At 56.3% G+C, this 20,547-nt stretch overlaps 1 protein-coding gene across 1 annotated transcript; it reads right to left on the minus strand.

The window, feature by feature from the left end:
- Positions 1-128: 128 nt before the first annotated feature.
- On the minus strand, positions 129-20,007 carry LOC144719322 (histone-lysine N-methyltransferase SETD1A-like). The gene is made up of 22 exons (XM_078595162.1): positions 19,772-20,007; positions 18,992-19,181; positions 18,288-18,386; positions 17,476-17,746; positions 16,841-16,962; positions 16,177-16,401; positions 14,678-15,685; positions 13,892-14,492; positions 13,037-13,329; positions 12,168-12,326; positions 11,597-11,684; positions 10,886-11,013; positions 10,677-10,719; positions 10,267-10,563; positions 9,955-10,046; positions 7,841-9,005; positions 7,095-7,574; positions 6,144-6,307; positions 4,906-5,070; positions 3,181-3,300; positions 2,372-2,509; positions 129-1,815 (listed from the first exon to the last, which is right to left on the minus strand). Exons 2-22 carry the CDS (start codon positions 19,154-19,156, stop codon positions 1,642-1,644), a joined length of 5,997 nt encoding a protein of 1,998 aa, XP_078451288.1. The 5' UTR covers positions 19,157-19,181; positions 19,772-20,007; the 3' UTR covers positions 129-1,641.
- Between the last annotated feature and the right edge of the window lie 540 nt (positions 20,008-20,547).

Consider the following 20,547-nt stretch of genomic DNA (forward strand, 5'->3'; position numbering starts at 1 on the left):
GCCTGCGTTAAAATAATCTCTCCTGGTTATGCCGTATAATTACAGCCCATGTAAGCGTATGACTACACGCACACGTTACTCGTGTATTGGCACTTAAAACATTTTAAAAACCGCACAACAAACAGATCCTGAGAATAGGGTTGTAAATTTATTGTCCTTTATATAAAATGTACTATAATACACGGGGCAAATACTGCATGTTAAACAATACACAGCATATAAACATATGTACATTTAAAAAAAAAAACACGGGCAAAATAACGACAGGCCAAGACGCTGCCTTTTAGCAATCGGACAAAAGGGACAACACAGAAGGGCAGAACGCAGGCAACCGAAACGGGGCCGGCCTCTTTAACATCCACTCCCCGTGACAGCCGAGCCACGCGTGGCATAAGAAAGGTTTGCCTTTACAAAAACGTAAGAAAAATAAACCCCATCAGAAACAATACAGTACAATATGTACAAGAACTAAGGCTAAGGGCCAACTGGACCGGTGGGGAGGGGGGGGGGGAACGAGAGCTCTCCTGGGGTTCCCCGCTTTCCCCAAAGGCCAGTGGGATTCGTGTCCCCCCCCCCCCCCCCCCCAAATTGTCACGAGCGCCACTGCGGCCCCCTTCTCTCTCGCAGTCTAAGAAGTCATCAATTGACGCAGGAGCGTCCATCGGGAGCAGCCTCCACGTGCCTCGCAAACGACGTGTACCGGCGGTGGCGCAGGCGAGAGGTTTTTGGCAGAGAGCGGCCCCCCCTCCCCACCTCCCCCCAAGCTGCCACTTTCGCCATGGTTTTTAGATGGAAGCGACGGGCCAAGTATCCGTGGCTGCTGGCGAACCGGCAGGAGTTACCTTATACTAGTCAGGAAATGAAATCCAAAATGCCCTGAGCACTGAAAATCAAACGATTCTGTTGAGCAATCACATTTGCCAGCTTCATGCCGTTGCGATTTTATTATAATTTTTAAACGACAGCGACACGGCAGATCACGCAACGGCGGGAGGCGTGTGCACGGGCGCTCGCCGACAGCGCCGTCGCACCGACACGCGAGTCGCCGAGTGCGACGGACGGTTGCCGCCGAGGTGCAGGTAGACACGGGCCAAACGGCGGCGCGCGCCCCTCTCTCTCATTGTGTCTTCTGAGGTTGCTCAATTCGCTGACCTCCTCGCGTAAGTAAACTGTCACGGCGACCACATAAATAAGCGTGCGACTGACCGAGGGGGATCGGAGCACGTCACTTTGGTCACGCGGGTGGGTGGTCGACAAGGACGTGAAGAAGATGGAACGCAACTCTCCCACCCCTCCCCCCGGCCACCTCTTTATTCTGCAGGCTCGTCCAGCGGCGAGGGGTCGCCGCATCACCGACACCTCCCCTCCCCCCACCTCGGCATTATTTTTCCAGGGCACAGACGGCGGCCGATCATGGAAATGCCAGCTCGGGGCACGGAGCCACTCCCGCCGGTGGGAATGCCACCACGGGAAGGCGTAAATATCCACGCGTGCCACGCGGCGTGCCGCGCGGCGTGCCGCGCGGCGCGCCGCACGACGCCCTCCCCCCCCATTCCCACGGGCAGGAGAGGACGCCGGGACAGGAACCGGTGCCTGGTAGGGACGCCGACGCCGCCGCTTCCGCCACCGCCGGCGTTGGGCTCAGTTGAGCGTGCCGCGGCAGTGCTCCGCTCCGCACAGGCAGGGAATCTTGTTCTCCTCGATGGGGAATTTGTAGTCGTAGGTGATCTCCTCGTCGACGTGGATGGCCTGCTTGGAGTAGATCACGATCCTCTTTTGCGACTCCACCGTGATGACCTTGGCGTAGCAGTTTGGCTGCGGATCGGCAACGCAGAGTCAGGCACGGCACCAACAACGGCCACCCGCGCTGCCGTGGTGACCTTCGGGTGTCATTTTGGCCGAGCAATGAGCAACTGAACAAAGGCGGCGTGTGTTACAAGGCAGTAGTCGGGGCCTCTGCCACCCTCCCATACACGACCTTTCTCAAGTTAAGCAGTGCAAGTTCAAAACGTTTCTGACCATCTTTGACCACAATTTAAAGCAAAGGAAAAAAGTGAGCACGTGAGCGCTTCCTAAATTCCGAAAAATGAAGTTTGACAAGCCTCTAACAACCTTAAAATCATCGATGATGCCGTTCTCTTCCCCTTCTCTTAACTTCGCAGGATTAATTATGGACGTAATAATATTCCCAGCCACAGCCAACACCAGCGGCAAATTAATCGATCCTGGGCCATTCGTTTGCCAACCCGCACTGACCGGCGTGGTGAAGTATGCTCAAAACAAACTCCATGACCGACAGCCCCAGGGGAAGGCCTTTGCCCAGCGGTGGACTGAAAAAGGGCCGCGATAATTACGCTCGCGCGATACTCACGTTGCAGCTGTGGTTGATGAAGCGCGCCAGGTTTCCGACCTTGGTGGCATCGATGATGGTGTCGTGGTCGACGCGGAACAGGTAGCTGCTGCCGATGCCCTCCACCTCGTACCGCTTCTCCCGCATGTCGGCCACCAGCTGCGGAGCACGAGGAGCGTTCAACACGTCAGCATCACCGTCGCCAAGCAACGATCGATTCACTGCAGAATAAAAGCCCCCCCCCCCTCGCCACCAAACTGCAACCATCAAACTCTCACGCTGCGACGTAGCAACCCATCCGGTACGTGCACACGGGATGATTTCATCGCTCCATCTCCGACGGTTGACGTCCTCTCGAGGGCGAGTTACCTCCTTCGTTTGTCACTGACGTTAATTTTTTTACCGCCGACTGTAACGTCCCTTCCAGCGACGCGCCCTGGCCTAGCCCAGTTGCTTTTCTTAACAGGTATAAAAATGTCGTTAACCTTGCGCATATTATGTCATAACCGAATTATAACTGTAGAATCCAAGTATTGTTGGACACTAATAAACTGACAGACATGCAGACTGCATCCACAATGTGGGACCATTCTGAAAAATTATTTAGCAACTCAGCCAGGCCTTCCTGGATAAACAAAACAGTCAAAAACCAGACGCAGTAACGATCCAATTGTACTTTGTACTTATCGTAGATATCCTGCCAGAGCTTCAACAACAAAGGGAGATTTGAGGATGCAACGCAAGCAGCTAACGCGTGCGCGGACACCCGGCGGTGAGCGTGGGCACGGCGAGGCTCGCACGGCGGTGAGCGTGGGCACGGCGAGGCTTACCTGTCGGATTCCCTGCCCCACGTACTCGATGACCATCTCTTCGGCAGCAATGGGCTCCAAGGCGAAGAGCCCCCACTCGTGGATCCGGCTCTTGGTGAAGCGCAGCTTCTTCTTGCGGAACTACCGGCGAGAACGACGCCGTTTTAACACAAACAAATCCCCTTCCCCGAGCACCATCCTCTGGCTAACTCAGGGGTCGAGCAACCGAACTAACAAGAAGAGCCCTTTTTTACAAATTCGGTACAAAACTCAAATTGTCAAGAGCCGCAATGCACGTGAAGACATACGTCGTACAGAGACGTACGTACATTACGTCACGAAGCAGTCTGTCAAGAGCTGCAGGTTGCTGACCCCTTGGCTAACTCAACACTTGTCTTGGGAAAAAAATAAACACCCCCTTCTTCACCGCAATCTCCAAACTCGCAAAACTCTCCGTCTTGTACAGCAGGGGAGGGGGGCAATCTACGTTCCCGTGCGACTTTATTTCATCAGGCTTGCGGCCACGCTTCTGAATGATAATCATCCGTCACTGGAAGCGAGTCGGCTACGAGAGGGAAACGTTCTGGACCTGGCAACGCTGCATTTGCAATTTTGCGATGAGTTTGGTGAAAGCCGCCCACCCTACCTCCCTCCCCCCACCGTGGATGTCACGATGCTGCCCTGGCTGTCCCCGGCCGACCCGGGGCTCGATGTCGTTGTTGTCTTTGTTGTCGTTGTTAGTGCTGGGCCCTGGTTGCTACGTCCGGAGCTGTGCTGCACTGTTGTTCTCCTCTCTCTTGTATTTCCCTGCCCTAACGCCTCCACCACAACCCCAACCCCCTTCAACCCGAATGTAGATTGAGATGCTAAATACTATTCACCCATTGCTATCAGATCCCAGAAGCTAAGCAGGTCTGAGACTGTATAGTGTTTGGATAAGCGACCACCATGTATAAAGCACGTGTTGCAGGCCGCTGTCGGGCAGCAGAGGGCAGTGCAGTACACATAATGTACGCACATTTAGAGATTAAACGCTTTTTGCAGAACCCAGCTACTAGCAAGCGTTAACAAGAACTACATCCTGTGATCATATAACGCCCGTTTTGGCATCTTTGCATTGCTTGCATGTGAAACACAGGAATGGTTTTAAGGTTCTGGTATGAACATACAAGGCCCTGAATGGTCTGGCTCCCCACGTTGGACCCAAGAGATCCGCTTGCCGTTCCGTACCTGGCACGTCACCTCCGTTCGTCAGACTCCGGTCGACTGCTGTACCCCAACACAAATGCTCGACCGCAACACGACCAATGGACCCCAACACGAGGCTTGTCTCCACAGTTGGCAGTGCATTCTTTTCCTCCGCTCCAAGATCGGATTCATTGCCCAAGGCCATCGGAGATTCAGATACCAGCAGTATTTTTAAACTTCATCCTAATACTTATTTTTATTCACTGGCCTTTAAAATTGTGTTTTTTTTTCCTTTCACAGTTATTGTTTTGCATTTGCCTTTTTATTTGTTTTAGATTGCACGGCTTTGGGACGTTGGTGTTTGTTCAAAGCGCTGTACTAAAAATAAGTAATATTGTTATTGTTGGTTATCTAATTGTTGTACTCGATTTCTTAGCTCTCAGCCTTCACCAACAGCACTGACCGGCGTGGCGAAAGGTCAAATAATCTTGTCGAGGATGTAGGTGAGGTTTGGGGTCTCGTGGATCCGCAGGCGGGACTCTGCCATGGACGTCTCACCTTGAGCTGGTTGAACTTGAAGACGTCGCTGTCGGCCAGCACGCCCCCGATGCTGCCGATGGAGGCGAGGAGCCGGCGCTGCTCCCACCGGCGCTCAGAGCCGGCCCGTGCCGCGCTGCTACCCCCCTGCTGCTGCTGCAGCTGCTGGTTCATGGCGTTGGCGCCCTGCACAAAGACAAAGATCCACCGTGTAGCATTTAACAGACTAAGTGCCCTTAGTGAGCACCGACGAAGAAACACACACACGTACGCGTGTGTGCGTGTGTGTGTTCAATATGACACGCACATCACCATGCAGGCATGAACAGTGCCAACAAAATATTGAACAACACGCAGGACCAGGCATTCCAAGCACACGCGACACATGACGCAATCACGCAACAACGCACATGCCATGCAGAGTCCACGCACACACAACCGCTGGCAAGCGCGCGTATGCACACACGCACACGATCGCAAAGTAGGCCAACGCAGAGACAAGGAAGCACGCGGGCATACAAATTAACGACCGTCTCAACGGGGTGCAGAGCGTTTGCCGAAACATAAAATGCTGCGAATAAATGTGCAGCCCGGGGTTTTGAATAAACTCTCTGCGAGTTTAACGAAGAAATGTTCAAGTGCCGCACGCAGACACCGAAAGCCGCACGCGGACGAAGGCACGGCACGAGCGGGCGCCACACAAAGTCACGACGACGACGACGACGCGGCATGCAGCGGGGTTAGAGACCGGGAGCAGCTCACCACGATGGCGCCCTCTGCCAGCTGCCACATCACAGTGCAGCAGCAGAGACAGAAACCGCAGCATCACCGTAAAGAACACCCACCGGCTTCCGACAAAATCAACGCCGTCTCACGCAACTGAAGGGAGGACTAACGCAGAAACCACTTCGTTGTCAGAAGGGTTGGAGGCCCTGCTAGCCACAGGCTAACCGCGGTTTACCCCCATGTGGACAGACTCGCTGAATACAAACAACACAATTCCAACAATACACAGGTGACCACTATACCTACCACTCACACATCCCCCTCCCCGGATCTACCCACCGGACTCTCGTGTTAATCTCAAGGAGCTGCGCACCTTGGCAAAGACGCTCCCAACGTAGACCCACTCGCGCCGATTCCTTCCTGCACGTGGCTACATCATCTTGGGGCATACGTAGTCTTCCCCCCGTCCCCTTCCCGCCCCCCCCTCAACACTTCCCCACCGACTGGAGGCTGTTAGGGGCTGCTCCACCAACCTGGATCTGCGAGGGGCTCTCCTGGCTCTTGCCCTCGCGCTTCTCCTTGTGGCTGAGCTTGTAGAAGCCCTCGCAGCGCGCGCAGCCCGACAGGTGCTCGCGCGGGCTCTCCTCGTCCTTCTTCTTCTTGCCCTTCTTCTTGCGGCCGTCCGGCACGATGCTGGGTGCCACGGGGTCAAGGGAAACGACGCAGATCTCCGGCGACGGCCGGCACGCCAAGACGGGCAAGGTGCGAGCTTTGCTCGTCACGGTCTCGAAACGTTTTTTTTTTTAACCGGTCGTTGCACCGCCATTGTTTTGAAAATGACCGTGACACACGAGCCCCCCCCCCCCCACATCTGCACAAAACGCATTCAATGTGCCTTGGTGAAAATAGTTAAAACACGTACACATGACAGATGCCTGGTTTTCCATTACGCGCTCGACCTGTGCTCGGCTTTGACATGGTGACACCTCACGTTACAGACACCTGTGTTTAAAAAGCCATCTCGTGACAGGCCATCCCCCTCCCCCCCCCGTGACCTGTAACAGACTGTTGGGTCGCAGCAGGAGTGCTGTCAGCAATCACTTATGAAGCCAGCCATGGCACGCGAGGGGGTTGTGTGGCTAAGAGAGCACCACGCCCAGCTGCCTTTGTCCCACCAGTGCCTATGTTTACTTACCAAACGTTAGTCTTACATTCAACCTGCCCGCACTTACAATTAGCACGGTTGGCGGTGAGCACGGTTGGCTATGTATTGCGTGAAAGAAGTTCAATAACCATGCATACGTGTCCAGGGAGGCCGAGGGCAGTTCATATAGCCACCACTGACGTTTGCCATGGCTGGGAATCAAACTCGCATTGCCACGTTCGTAGCGCGGTCTGCTCACCGCTACGCCACTGATCCACCCAATGTACACGTGCCCGCACACACACACATACAGAAGCACTGCTGGTGAAGTCAAGGATATGGCAGTGCCAGACCCAGTGTGTTTCGTTCAGCCAGTCGGGCCCCCCCTCCTGTGTGAGCAGCTTGCTGTAGATCTCCTTCATGTACAGGACGTCCTCCATGTCGATTCCGGCGCTCCAGATGTCGTACAGGATCGCCATCTCCTCCAGCTCCGTGCGCTGCTTGTACAGAGGCAGCTTCTCTTCAAAGTCATCGTCGTCGTCTTCTTCGTCCTCATCCTCCTCGCCACCCACATCCACCACCTTTTCTTTCTCGGCGCGGTGGTCCGAGGCGGCGGCGGCGGCGGTGGAAAGAGCGCTCCGGTCCTCCGCCGTTTCCACGCTTTTGCTGTCTGCGGTTACAGCGGTGGCGGTGGCGGCAGCGGCGGCGGCATCCGTTTCCCGCTTGTGCCGCACCTCCCCGGGCTCGCGCTCGCGCCTCCCCTCTCTGTCGCGGCCGCGCACCTCCCCCGGCTCCACGTCCTCCATCACCTCTCCCGGCTCTGCGAGGAAGCGCAACGCAAAACGCGCACCGGCCAGCGATTAAAACCACCAAAACTATAAACTGAAGAAAACCCGGTTATCTACTCCGGACATAGACGCACGCATTACAATGCATCCAGTCAGGCACGAACATCAGCGAGCGGTGTGACGGAACGCATCGGTGGGCGAGCGTCAACGCGTGGGTGAGCGGCAACGCATCTCTGGGCGAGGCAGAATGATTGGCGAGCGTGGACGACAATGGGCGAGTGTAAGCTCGTCCGCTCACCTGGCTCGGTGTCGGTGATCTCCACCTCGTGCTCCACGTGGAGCTTGTGGATGTCGCTGTCCATGCGCTCGGTGAGGCGCCGGGCCCTCTCGTCGTTCTCCGAGCTCCCGTCCGCCCCGTCCTGCGCCACCGACGCCGCGCCCTCGCCGCTCGGGGCTTTGCGCGCGGCGCATTCGCTGGGCGACGGCAGCTTCGCGTAGCTGTGCTCCACGTACAGCTGCTGCTGAACCAGAGACACCTCCTCCTCCTTCTCCTCCTCCTCCTCCTCAAGCTCCAGCTGCATCAGCTCCTCCACCTCGGACGTCGGTTCGAACGCCTCGCTCTCGCGGTCGCTCCCGGCCACCCGGGGCTTCATCGCTGTGAGCGCCACGTCGGCCAGAACGTCCAGGTCGCGGGTGGTCGCGGCCTGCCGACCGATGCGGTGCAGGGGCGAAGCCCAGTTGGCGAGCTCGAGCAGCGAGTTGGCGCTCAGGCGCTCCTTGCACCAAAGCCGCTCGTCCTCGCTGTCCACGGCGCCGACGCCACGCCCCGGCGTGGAGGGCGGGTCGCCCGACGACTCGGACGACTCCCACCCGGGAACGCCGTACACGTAGGGCGACTCGGAGGGGTCGCTGGGCGTCTGGTGGCGCCGCGGCCCGTCGTGGTGGTGGTGGTGGCCGCGGGGTCGCCCGCGCGACCTCGCGTGACCGTGCTCGGGGGGCGGCGACTTCACGAGCGCCGCGTGGTCCAGCGGGATCTGATGCTGGGGCGACGCGGCCGCGACGGCGGCCGCGACGGCGACCGCGACGGCGACCGCCGGCTCCGCCGTCGGCGGAACGGAGGCGGCAGGGGAGGGGGCCGGCGCGGCGTCGACTTGCTGGACGTCCTTGGGACCGGGCGTCGTCGGCGCCAGCAGAGTGGACGTGGAAGATGCGGGAGAGGTGATGGTTTGCAGCGAGAAGTCCGAGTCGGAGAGCGCGGCGTGCGAGTCCCGGCCGGGCGTTCGCGGGAGGTCGCTGTCGGCGTCCTCCGCGGGCTGCGGTGGGGGCGGCGGGGGCGAAGGCGAGCGATGCTGCGTGCCGCCGCGTTTTCTCTTCACCGGGGTCTCCGGGCCCGAGTCGCTCTCCTCCGTTTTAGCGCTCGGCGGCGTCAGAGGGGTGCCGGCAGATTTGGGTGCTGCTGGAACCTGTGAAAAAGAAAATTAAACGATTTTTAAACAAAGTTGGTTGAGACACACGTTCACACACACGCACATTCACACACACAAGTACATTCACACACACAAGTACCAGGAGCAAGGTTCGTGCACAAACCAGATTTTTTTTTTCCCATGACGGATGACTGGTTTTCTATTTAGAACACCCACCTGTACTCAGCGTTGACAAGTCCAATGGGATGAACACAGTGATGCCATCTCATCACAGGCAAATGTACGAATGAGCCGCTTCATATGCTGTGGTTGTTCATGGAGATCAGTCTAGGTTACTGCTACCCACAAAATACATTTTCAGCTGAAGAGCTAGTAAACGCGCCGCACGAAGAAATCCCTAAACCACCACCCCGAGATCTACGCAGACCATAACCACAGGTCATGCACAACAGCTCGAGATGCCTGGTAAACACGAGGCCGTTAGGATAGCCCTGGTGTCAAAGGGGCACCACACCCTTTCAGTCTGTAAACAAGGGCATTTGTATTCTGGTCGTAGAATATTTCAGGTCTTCGGTGACCGACTGCCACATGGTAGAGTTGCCGAGTACTTGAGTATCACGAGAATGAACGAGGTCTGCAAATGCACACTTCAATTGAGATTTAAACAAATCAGAAAACTGGATTATTGCCATGGCCATGATGTTCCATGACCGTGGGAACTTTGTAGTCGAGTGTTCTTCATTGCAAGGCCCGGAGGCCACTAGGGGCCGCTGGTGGCCTTTAGTGCGGCCCCCGACAATATACAACATGTGAAAACACTCTCCATCGTGCCGTCAAACCCAATGATTTTTAAATGTGTGGTGGCCCTCACACTGATGTCTTATCGGCGAAAGTAACCCCCCCCCCCCCCGCCTCTGAAAATAAGTGGAGAACACCGATGAAGATGCTGGATGCTGTAACAGGGGTACAACCCGACATCACCGACCTGGAACCGACTGTCCGGTGCCGTCTCGACAGGTGCCGTTTCTTCTGGTACCTCCTCAGTCTTCTTGCTCGCCGCAGCAGCAGGTTTCGGCACTGAGAGAGAAACGCTGACCGTCACGACACGCCCTGGCGGACAGACACGAACCGCAGCAGGCAGCTCGGTAGATTTAGCCGCCACCCAAGATACAACGCAGATGCAGCGATGCGACGCGGCTCGCAGTAATTGTTAAGAAACGTCTGGAAGAGCAACGGCAAACGACTTCCATAAAACGGGGGCGACATGCCGTAGCGCCACGTGGAGCAGAGCGCAAACCTGCAACAGCAGCGGCCGTGTCACCCTCCTTCACGCCGACTTCCACCTCCTCCACGCCGGCGTCCACCTTCACCACCGAGGCCTTGTTGACCGTCGGCACTTTGAAAACGTCCTTCCCATCGTCATCCGCCTCTTCCACCTCCTCGTCCGAAGAGGAGCTGCTCTCGTACTCCGAGGAAGACCCGTCTTCGCTCTCGGACGACGAGGAAGACGATGACGACGACGATGATGATGATGATGACGACGAGGACGACGACCCTGATCCCTTGACCGAGGCGTTGCTCGAGGCCTCTTCGGCTGGCGAAGGAGAAACACGTCTTTTTAAACATCACGATAGAAAAGCCTTGGTCTTTTTACTGCGTGTGCATTCACGTTTGTGCGCTTAGGGAAAAAAGGGTTAAGAACTTTACCGTTCGAATCGTCGTCCGAGTCGCGGGAAGATTCCTCGGACTCCTGCAACAATAAAGGGCAGTCATTCATATATATATGGCATTCCGATCCCTGGGTCACAATTTTACAGGTGTCAAAATACCACGTCTCTTGGGAGCCAGCCAGGGCTGCGTGCCAGGATCTTACGGTGACGAGGAAACCGCCCGTCAACCGTGCCGCCGGGGCCCACCTTGTCGGAGCTCTCCTCCTCTCCCTCGCTGTCCAGGTCCAGGGAGCGAGCGCGTTTCTGCCGCTGCTTGGCGGGGGGCTTGTCCCGCTTCATGGGGGGCAGCGCGGCTTCCTTGCCCTGCTCCGACTCTGTGGGAGAGGAGGGTCGGGATCAACACGAGCGGGCGCCAAACGCGTCGCACGTGCGGCACCTTTGGTCAGTCCCGAAGGGGGTCACGGGGGGTTACTTGACCTATTTCACGGAGCTGATCGGTGCGGGTTATCCCGCATGGTGGTCAAGTTTCACATTTGAAGTTGACTTTGTTTAACCAGGCGAGAACTCGAGCCTCGTTGTCAGCAGCGACCTGGGTCACCACAACGACAAAAGCCATGAAGCCAACAGAGAGATCAGAGCGTAAATCACCGTTTCACCGATCAAACCACTACCCAGGTTCCAACCTGCTTAGCTCGAGGTCGGATGTGAACCGGGGCTTTCTGGGCGATTCGATCATAGCCCAGTGCAAAATAGCAGAACAAAAAGAGAAATCAGCTGGAGTGATGCGCAAGAGGGAAGGAGGGACACACCGGGCCACCGCTCCGGCCACTCCGGTTACAATTATGAAACGGTGGCTATCGCGGTGGCTATCGCGGCAGCAACTTCGACAAACGGCAGTGGCGCGGTTGGCCGTGTGAGGTGCCGCTCTCCCCGCTGCCAGTGGGTGAGCCAACCGACCTTCCTCGTAGTCGTAAGCTGGAGTGGAGGGCCTCATTCTCTTCGGGTCGCTCATGGAGTCGCCCTCTGGTGGGTCTTTCCTCTTAACCTACACGCAAAAAAAAACAGACAGCATGGCAATGAGGAACAAAACTACTTTAATTTACAAATAAAATTACAAAAAACACAGAATCGGGTTCCCGGTTGGAGTTTATGGTTTGGATATAGAGTTTAAGAGTAGGGTTTAGAGCAGGGATCGGCAACCAAAATAACAAAAAAAATTCGAATTCGGTAAGAAACTTAATATTTCAAGAGCAGCAATGTATCAGAATAAAAAATGAGCCTTAATAAATAACGTCCCGAAGCAGTCCTTAAAGAGCCGCATGCAGCTCCGAAGCCACAGGTTGCCAACCCCTGGTTTAGAGGGTTGGGGTTCTGGGTCATGATTCTGAGAGGGTATTCCACAGCACAACTTGCCTCTGCATTTCCCATCGTTTCCTACCTCCCCCCACCACCCCCACCACCCCCACCCGAGTGACGAGTGGCTTCCCCACACAGCTGCCGACCGGCCCGTCGGCTCTGCGCTGCTCACCTTGAAGGACGGCATGTGGAGGCCACGGAAACCCATGGCCATGCCAAGGCCCTCCACGCCGAAGGGCCCCCCCTTGGCCAGGCTGTCGTACAACATCTCCTTGGGCCTCGGGCGATCCTCGTCCCTCGTCTGGCCTTGGGCCAGGGACGGCTGTTCGCTCTGCAACACGACACGTACGCGAATCTGAATAAGCGCATTGTCCTCAAAGGCTCCGAGAATGGGAAGTGTGACACTGCCGAGCACGGTGTTCCTCGGTAGTGTGTACACACTCTCACGTACATTGACACACACCAAAACTATTACTCTCATATGCGCGCTATGTGGGCTCACATTAAATCACCGATTGATGAATGAGCGCGTTGTGCCCGATTACAAACATTAGAATCCGGCTTCATTGGGTGCGACAGTGCACAACCAAACCGCATCGACTGTGCAGTGAAATAATGACACAGCGTTGATTGTGTTGCAATCGATCTCTCGTGATAGCATCTACCCATTGATTGCACTGAAATTGCAGTGTATCTAAGAGGCCTTGGCTCTATCCCTAACCCGCATTTGCGCCAAATAAATTAAAACCCTTTTCCCTCACCAAACCATTTTCCATACGCGCATTAACAAGCAGCATGTCCAGGAAATTACTCAATTGGAACACAGTTTGCATAGCAATCATCGCCCCCTGCTGCAAAACTGTGCAGGATCCTCCTGAAAAAGTCGTGAGACTCAATGAGGCCTTCCTAGGTAAACAACTGCTGCCACTCAGAATTCCAGACACAATTCTGAGCGGCAGCAGCAGCAGCAGTAACGTTGAGAGTAACGGCGCTTTTCATGGCAGCGCAAGCTCATAGACTGTCACGCCGCCCCTCCCGCACCTTGGCCTTGCTTTCCCGCAGGTCCCACCACAGGTCAAAGGTCTTGAAGGCCACCATCTCCACCATCTTGCGAACGATGTCACGCGTCATGATGTTCTTCATCTCGAGCACCAACGTGCTCAACACCTCCTCTACGGTCAGGCGGTGAGGCTCCTCAAAGTCCATCGAGTTGGGGTCAAAGGTCGGCAGGCGGAAGGACCCAAAATTGAATTCAGACTCCCCGGTTGCGGGGCCGCCACTGTTCCCTGCACTCCTCGCGGTACTCCCGCCATCGTAGTGCTGGAAGGGGAAGCCTGCATTCATGCACACATGCACGCACGCATGAACGCACACACGCATGAACGCACACACGCACGGACGCACGGGAAAAAGAGATTCACTATCACCCTGCGACGTCCATCATCCTTCTTCACCCTGTTGTTCCCACCCAATCGCCTCATCATTCTGACATGAAGATTGTGTAATTAGATGAAAGCCCACGCAGATAAAGCCTCTCTTGAAAGGCAAACCTCAGGCGCAAAAAACTAAAGTGTGGCACAACAATTAGAAAACAAACATACCACTGAAAAAATGGTTCACAGCAAAGTACATTTAAAAGCGTGCGAGATCATACGTTAAAATCGTTGCAGTTATGCACTTCAAGCAAACAAGACGCACAGGTTATAGATTCTGAAATAAGCACCAGCTCCACTCCACGATGAGGTCATCTACTACAGCAAGTCAACAAGGTTTAAATAATGTAGTCGCTATTGCTCAGTAACATGTAGAGTGCAACATCACACAACGGCAACGGTGAGAGTTTTAAAACTATACATACATATCGACAGCACACACAGGAAGCACAGGTCAACGTACCGGCAGGTCCATCATCCGCGCCGACGCCTTGGTACATGAATCCTTGCCCCTGTCCCGAGTAGACGGCGTCGCGCACCATGTCCACCACCAACTCGGCCATGTCGGCCGGTAGCGCCGAGAAGGGCGTGTGATGCTGCTCGCTCACCAGGAAGGGCAGCCGATCGTGCAGCGAGTACAGCACGCGGCTCACCACCTGCGTCTGCGCCGCGTAGGGCACGGGCGGGGCCCCCAGCCGCGCCAGCGCCCCGCTTATCAGCTCCATGACGCCGTAGAACTCGGAGGGCTGCGCCAGCGGGGCCGAAACGGCGCCCGCCACGTGCCCGGGGTGCGGCGGCGGAGGCATGGGGGGCAGCGGCGGGATGTGCACGGAGTAGGCGGCACCCGGAGGCGGTGGAGGCGGCTGCTGCGGCACGTAGCCCGGCAGGGGCGGCACCGGCATGCCCGGCATAGCAGAAGGGATGGGCGGGGGAGGCAGCATGGACGCCGCCGAGCCCCGTGATGGCAGCGGAAGGGAGATGCCCGTCCCGTGGCCGCCGTGCTCCGCCAGCGGGGACGCCTCGCCGTCCGAAATCTCCATGTCATCGCCAGATTGCTGCCCGGACTGGCCAAGGTGAATATTCCCATCACAATCATCATTATCATCATCATCAAATCACAAAAAACTACTTCATTAGATTGCATGCATAACATTTAAATTCCTACTCTGATGCGTGCGTTAACTAGTCTATGCAATGACACATGCCTTACAAGGAAAAAAAATGCCGATAGGAAATTACTCCCACGTACGTCCATGTGGTTGGTGGGCGTGCCGATTTCTACGGTGATGCCTGTGATGTCGCTTGCCAGCATGACATCGCCGGGCTCCTGCATGGTCACCAGATATTCTTCTTGGTGCTGCGTCGCCCCTACTGCCAGCTTGGCCACAGAGCCGTCCGAATAGAGTTGCTGCTTTGCACTTTCCTCGTCATCGTCCGAATCCGACGTGGCCTGCAGGAAAGAAAACTTGTCCCGCTGTTCCCTGAGCAGCATGGCGATGCGCGAGTCCAGGCTCGACTGCTGCTCGTCCACCACCGCCTCCTCGCGCTTCGCCGGGCTTTCCTGCTCCGCCGGCGGAGGCTCCGGCGGTTGAGTCTGCGGTGGTGGCGGCAGCAGCGGCGGCTGGTGGTGGACAGAAGTGCTGGCGTTCTGGGCATCGACGCCGCAGCCAACGCCGTCAACGGCCAACGCCGCATCCGGCACAATTTCAGGAGACGTCGATTTGATCGGCGACTCGGACTCGCCGGGAACGAGGGGAGCGGTTGCCGGCACGCTGGCGGGGGGCACCGATGTGGGTGTCTGTGTCCTCTCGGGGCTGTAGAATCCGGGCGGGGGCCCCGTGTTGCCGTAGTAGTCGGAGCCGCCACCCCGGTGTCCCGTCTCACCCAAGTGGTAACCGTCCGGCTCGGGTTGCGCGGGCGGAGGCGCTTGGAACTCCTGCTCTGCCGGGGGCAGCATGAACGGAGGCGGAGGGATCTCGGGGTAAGGAGGGAAGGCTGACGAGAAGAGAGGAGGCGGTGGCGGGAAGTCGGGTGGATAGCCGGCGCCCTCCAGTGGAAACTGCTTGGCGTACGGCGGAGGGTAAGGCGGCTCGGGGGCCATGAAATGCATGGGCGGCGGCGGGGGAGGCGGCGGCGGTGGCGGGTAGTGCGGCTCTTGTCTCACGCCGTACGTGTCCGTGTACGGGCCGTCGTGCCTCCGCGAATTAAAGCCAGCCGGTTCCAGAGGCAGGGGCGGATAGGAAAACACAGGCGTTCCCTGCAAAGACAAGAGAAAGCTCATCTCCGTTCGTCACCCAGCCAAAGGGATTTAGATTCGGCTACGAATCTAAATCCCTATTGCTCTGACACCAATGCATCCCTACAACGATGTCATTGCACACGAGTTGTTCCAGTTCTTAGTTTACCGTACACTCCGGTGAATGCAATGTTATTGGTTGTCTTAGAAAGTTTGTTTGTGATTATAACTTCAGGTGTGCCACTCCCTGTCTCCAACCGTGCTTCTTAATTATGTTGTTATACTTGTGCGAGGTGCGATGCCTCAAGCAATAGATGACGATGGTGATGATATGCGAGTCTACAGCTGTGCTACAAGTTTCTGTAAAAGTTTTCAGATCTCTGTACATAAGTTGTTCTACGTGTTAGTTTATTCTCAACACCCACTTGGAGACTTGTTTTATACTTCTAATAAGTGACGACGATGATGATGACAGCGGCGTGGAGCGAGAACTGTAAACACCGACGCCTCACCTGTGGTGCGGTGGGGTAAGGCGAGTCCTGGGTGTACGGCGTTCCGGGGCCCTGCCGCGGCGTACTCTGCGTGGACGAGGAGTGCGGCGTGAAGGGCGGAGCGAACGAGCCGGACCCCGAGCCCGCGTAGCCGGTGTCCTGAGAGTACGGCGTGCCGGAACGCGCCGTCGGGGACGGGCCGGCCGTGCTCGTTTCGGACGTGCGCCGGATTCGTGGGTCGTTAGCCTTGGGGGGTAATGTCGCAAAATGAAATTAGGGTGGGGAGTGAACCTGGCTTTTGTTATTTTACCACTGTAGCAGTGCCTGCCAGCTCGTCCAACTGCACTGCCATTGGTCTGACTGATGTTCAGCTGTGATACGTACATGTAGAGATTCTCTATTTAGACTGCTGGATGAGGGATTCCCCAGTGTGCGGGTCATAGGGTGCTATTTGACCGTACATTACCGTGCTGGTCAGTGCAGGTTCGTGACAGTGGGCAGCAAAGAAATGGGAGCTTAGTAGTTTAAAAAAAGGAATGGATTTTCCACAACCGTGTCTGCTTATACTTGGTGGTCGCCCATCCAAGCACTATCCAGGCTCAACGTTGCTTCGGTGGGTGGACAATTAAAGCGGTGCGACGTGCGCCGCAGAACAACCTGTCAAGGTGTTCTTCACTTTGCTCACCTGTATGGGCTCGGGGATGGGAGGTGGAAACATCTCCAAACGTGGCCGGCTCCCAGTGGGAACCGACTGCGGCGTGAACTGGCCACTCACAATCAGATCGTAGTACTTTTTCCTCTGCTCGCCTGCAGGACACACACAGAAAACTATTTATTTTATACAGCAGCAACGGTGGTGTTTACAGTCTAACAGCAGCAGTCCACTCTGTAATTTCTATGTCTAAACACCATCAAATACACAAAACATGTTTTTTAATATGCCCAGGTTTGGTAGTGTCCAAATTTCGGCGGCCTCATTTATACGCTATTGTACAAATATTTGAAACAGGCATTCTCAAGCATCCAGATAATATTTCTTAGCTTTCTTTGTAACCTTTACTGTAAACATTTCAAAACAGCTTTCATGAATTGCACATAGCAATCTCAATGCAACCGCAACTTAAGAGGCTTTGTGAAGTTAAAAAAACACTGCATCGGGGTGGAAAGGCAGGGGAGTAAGGGCAGAGAAACAGAATCAGAGCCTTCATTTAGACTGGAGGAATCCGATGAGCTATGCAGCTCTTTTTCACAGACGTCCAGTATGGGCTGCTCATCAGAGCAATGTGTGAGAACCCCACGGACACGGCGTTGCACACTGGCCTTTGATGTCGAGCTGCGCGTGGATGATGCTGCCCATGACGGAGGTGTTGTGCAGGTTCTTGACGGCCTCCTTGGCGCCACGCACCGTGGTGAACACCACCTTGGCAAGGCCCAGGTGCTTCCTGTTCTTGGGGTTGTAGACGATCTCCACCTCCTCCACGTCCCCGAAGCGCTTGCACATCTCGACCAGGAAACTCTCCTTCACATTGTCGTTGAGCTTCACGAACGTCACCTCCTTGGGCGGGATCTGTCCTACGTAATGCTCATCGATCTGGAACAAACAACAACAGACGGACGTTTGTTAACAACGCTTTAAAACGTACATGAATGCAACACATGCTATACCGTGCACTGGTACATAAACTACAGTATGTATTTGGACTGAAATCGTCTATCCACAGGCCTTTGGCAATCTACTGCTCAATGAAGGTCTCCCCCATGCCATGTTGGTCATAGGAGTTCTTTGCCTAGAAGTCACAACACTTCCAGTGTGGGTTGAAGGTGGGAAGCATAAACCCGGGGGTGTAGAGCGTACAGTACAACGATGGATTTGGCTGCACCGCCATATCGTCAACCACGTGGCCCTGCAGCAACCTATGACCAACTAGCGTGTGTGATGGTCACCCGTACGAGCACAGGTCGAATATCCAGGATGCATGCTGCTTAGCGTTCGATATCTGACAAGTTCGGCTGAATTCTAGGTGATTTGGTGATATGCATGAATGGTGGGTCCACGAGTCTCTGCGTGTGAAATGTTTGGCGTTCATTTTCTTGGCGCTTTTATTTTGGTTCAGCGTGATGGAGCACAGCACCTTGAATTTGGGGACGGGGAGGTCGACCTCTCTTGTCCGCGCCCAGAACCGCTTGTGCCGCGGATCGCGAACTCTGTCCACGGCTGGGAATCCCGCATTCTGCACGCAACCACAAGTCGGAGCTTCGAACGTTTGCACCACGCACAGTCTTGTACCAAGAGCCCTGCAATCTCGGCGAATGCCGCTTACACTTTAACAGTGCTGTCTTCATGTGTTTGACAGCAGTTAAAAGTCAGAGCGTATCCCCCCTGCTGAGTAATGGAAAGCGCTCGCATATCTCCAACCGAGGGCACGAGCCAGCGATGGAAATTCCACATTTCTATGGCGGCGATCAGTTCCTTCACCGCTTACCACAATAAGCAGTTGTCATGTTGTGGTCTCTCTAAAAAGACTGCGATGATGGTCGGTTTAAACCAACCACTGAACGGTCTGCCACCAGCACCACCAGGGCTGGACAGCAACACCGCCACAATAAAAACACACAATACCGTCACTGCCATCAATGATTAAGACGCCGCCCAGAACGTGGCAACATCTCCCGCCGAGGCATCTCCTCCCACCGTGAACTCGACCCGTCACTCCGCGCGGTGGGTTCAATTCACAACCTCCGAGGGAGGTTTCCACCTCAAAGGGAGGCACCCAAAACCAACGTCGTCACCACCACCGCCGCCGCCCAAACCCCCAACTGCTCCCGCTACACTCACGGGTAGCGAGAAGGTGGCGCCGTCGTATCGGTAGACCTTCTGGTGGCCCTTCTTGAGGGCCGGGTCCACCAGGAGCTTGTATCCTTTCCACTGCTGCTGGCCCGACGGGTGCGAGGCCGCCGGCGCTGAGCCTCGCCTTTCGCCGCTCGCCGAGCCGTGATCCATCTCTGCCGCGAGTGCTCACTCACACCTAGCGCGGTGAGAGTGGGTGGGCACGCGAGAGAGACAGGGAGGGGGTGCAGACGGCGAAGTGTTTATGAGTTTAGTTGTTTAGGAAGGACAAGGGGCCGCGGGCCCCCAAGGACTCGCGTGACCGCCCGAGTCGCTGTCAACACCGCGGTAGACTGCGTGACACACTCCGTGACACTGCGTGAGACAAGGGACCCCCCCGCCCGCCCCGCGAGACACCGATAGAACCAGCGAGGCGTGACGCACGGAGACCCCGGCGAGACCGCCACGAGAAGACGCGGCGAGGCTGCGTGACGCACCGCCAAGGTGCCGAGAGCGAGCCGGCGGAACGGGACCCCGGGAGACCCCCGTGACACCGCGCGAGACAAAAGAGTTCCCCCACAAGACGCCGCGCGATCGGAGGCAGCGACGGCGCACAGGAACCACGACGGCGCGGAGTCCCCGCGACTCGCCCCGCGGCCCCTCCGGCCGCGCGCAGGGGGCCCGCGGCCGACCCCCAATCCGAGCGGAGGAGCCTCGAAGCGGGCGGGCGGTCAGGCTGGCGGGTAGGCGGGAGCCCTCGGGATAGGCCTCGCTCGCCGTCGCACTCACCCGGGGCGGCGCCGGAGGCATCGCGACGGTTGCCCCGCGCGTGGCGAGCAGGAGGAGGAGGAGAGGAGTCAGGGCCGCTGTGACGGGGCCCGGCGCGGGGGCGGTGGGCCGAGACCCGGAGCCGGGAGCCGAGGCCGGGGTCGGGGGCCTCCTCCTCTGCTCCTTGTGCCGCTCAGGCCGCGCCTCCCGACGTGCACCGCGAGAGCGCGCGCCTCGCCTACGGAGGCCCGCGGCGGAACGCGATTGCGAAATGGAGCGGCGAGAAACTCCACGCCCGCCCGCCCGCCCGCTCGCTCGCTCGTACCCACTTGTACCCACTTTAACTTCCACAACCCTGAGGGGGGTTGTTGTTGTTGTCGTTGTTTGTGGGGTGGGGGCGTTTAGATCGCGTGGATATTAATGCGGTGTCGTTAAAAGCCGCCGCTGCCAGCTCGCGACAGCCGATAAGTGAGGGGGTTGTCACGCAAACAGAACGCGACAATTCGTGACGGGTTGTGAGTTAGAGAGCAAATCCACAACATTAACATCCCCAACATCAACAACATTAACAACATCCACAATATCAACAATATCAACAACATTAACAATACTCATTCTATATTCTGTACTCAGAATTAATATAATCTCAATTGTAAATGTACTCAGATTTACAATCTCGATTGTAAATGTACTCAAGATTGTAATGCTGTGGATTAATATGAGATTGTAAATGTGGGTTTACTTTACAACACAATCGGTGTGCTGTGTACTGTTATGTTTTGTATGTTCTGCTCACG

Source organism: Lampetra planeri, chromosome 6, assembly GCF_965212315.1.
Source record: "Lampetra planeri chromosome 6, kcLamPlan1.2.h2, whole genome shotgun sequence".
Taxonomy (NCBI): domain Eukaryota; kingdom Metazoa; phylum Chordata; class Hyperoartia; order Petromyzontiformes; family Petromyzontidae; genus Lampetra; species Lampetra planeri.

What these genes read in the sequence shown, in the direction of transcription:
- LOC144719322 (XM_078595162.1), bottom strand. Translation starts at nt 19,156, where the DNA reads ATGGATCACGGCTCGGCGAGCGGCGAAAGGCGAGGCTCAGCGCCGGCG. An exon ending in CGCCCACCAACCACATGGAC is followed by an intron (nt 14,493 to 14,677) that starts GTACGTGGGAGT and finishes CACCTTGGCCAG; the next exon opens with TCCGGGCAGCAATCTGGCGA. An exon ending in CACGGCCGCTGCTGTTGCAG is followed by an intron (nt 10,047 to 10,266) that starts GTTTGCGCTCTG and finishes TTTCTCTCTCAG; the next exon opens with TGCCGAAACCTGCTGCTGCG.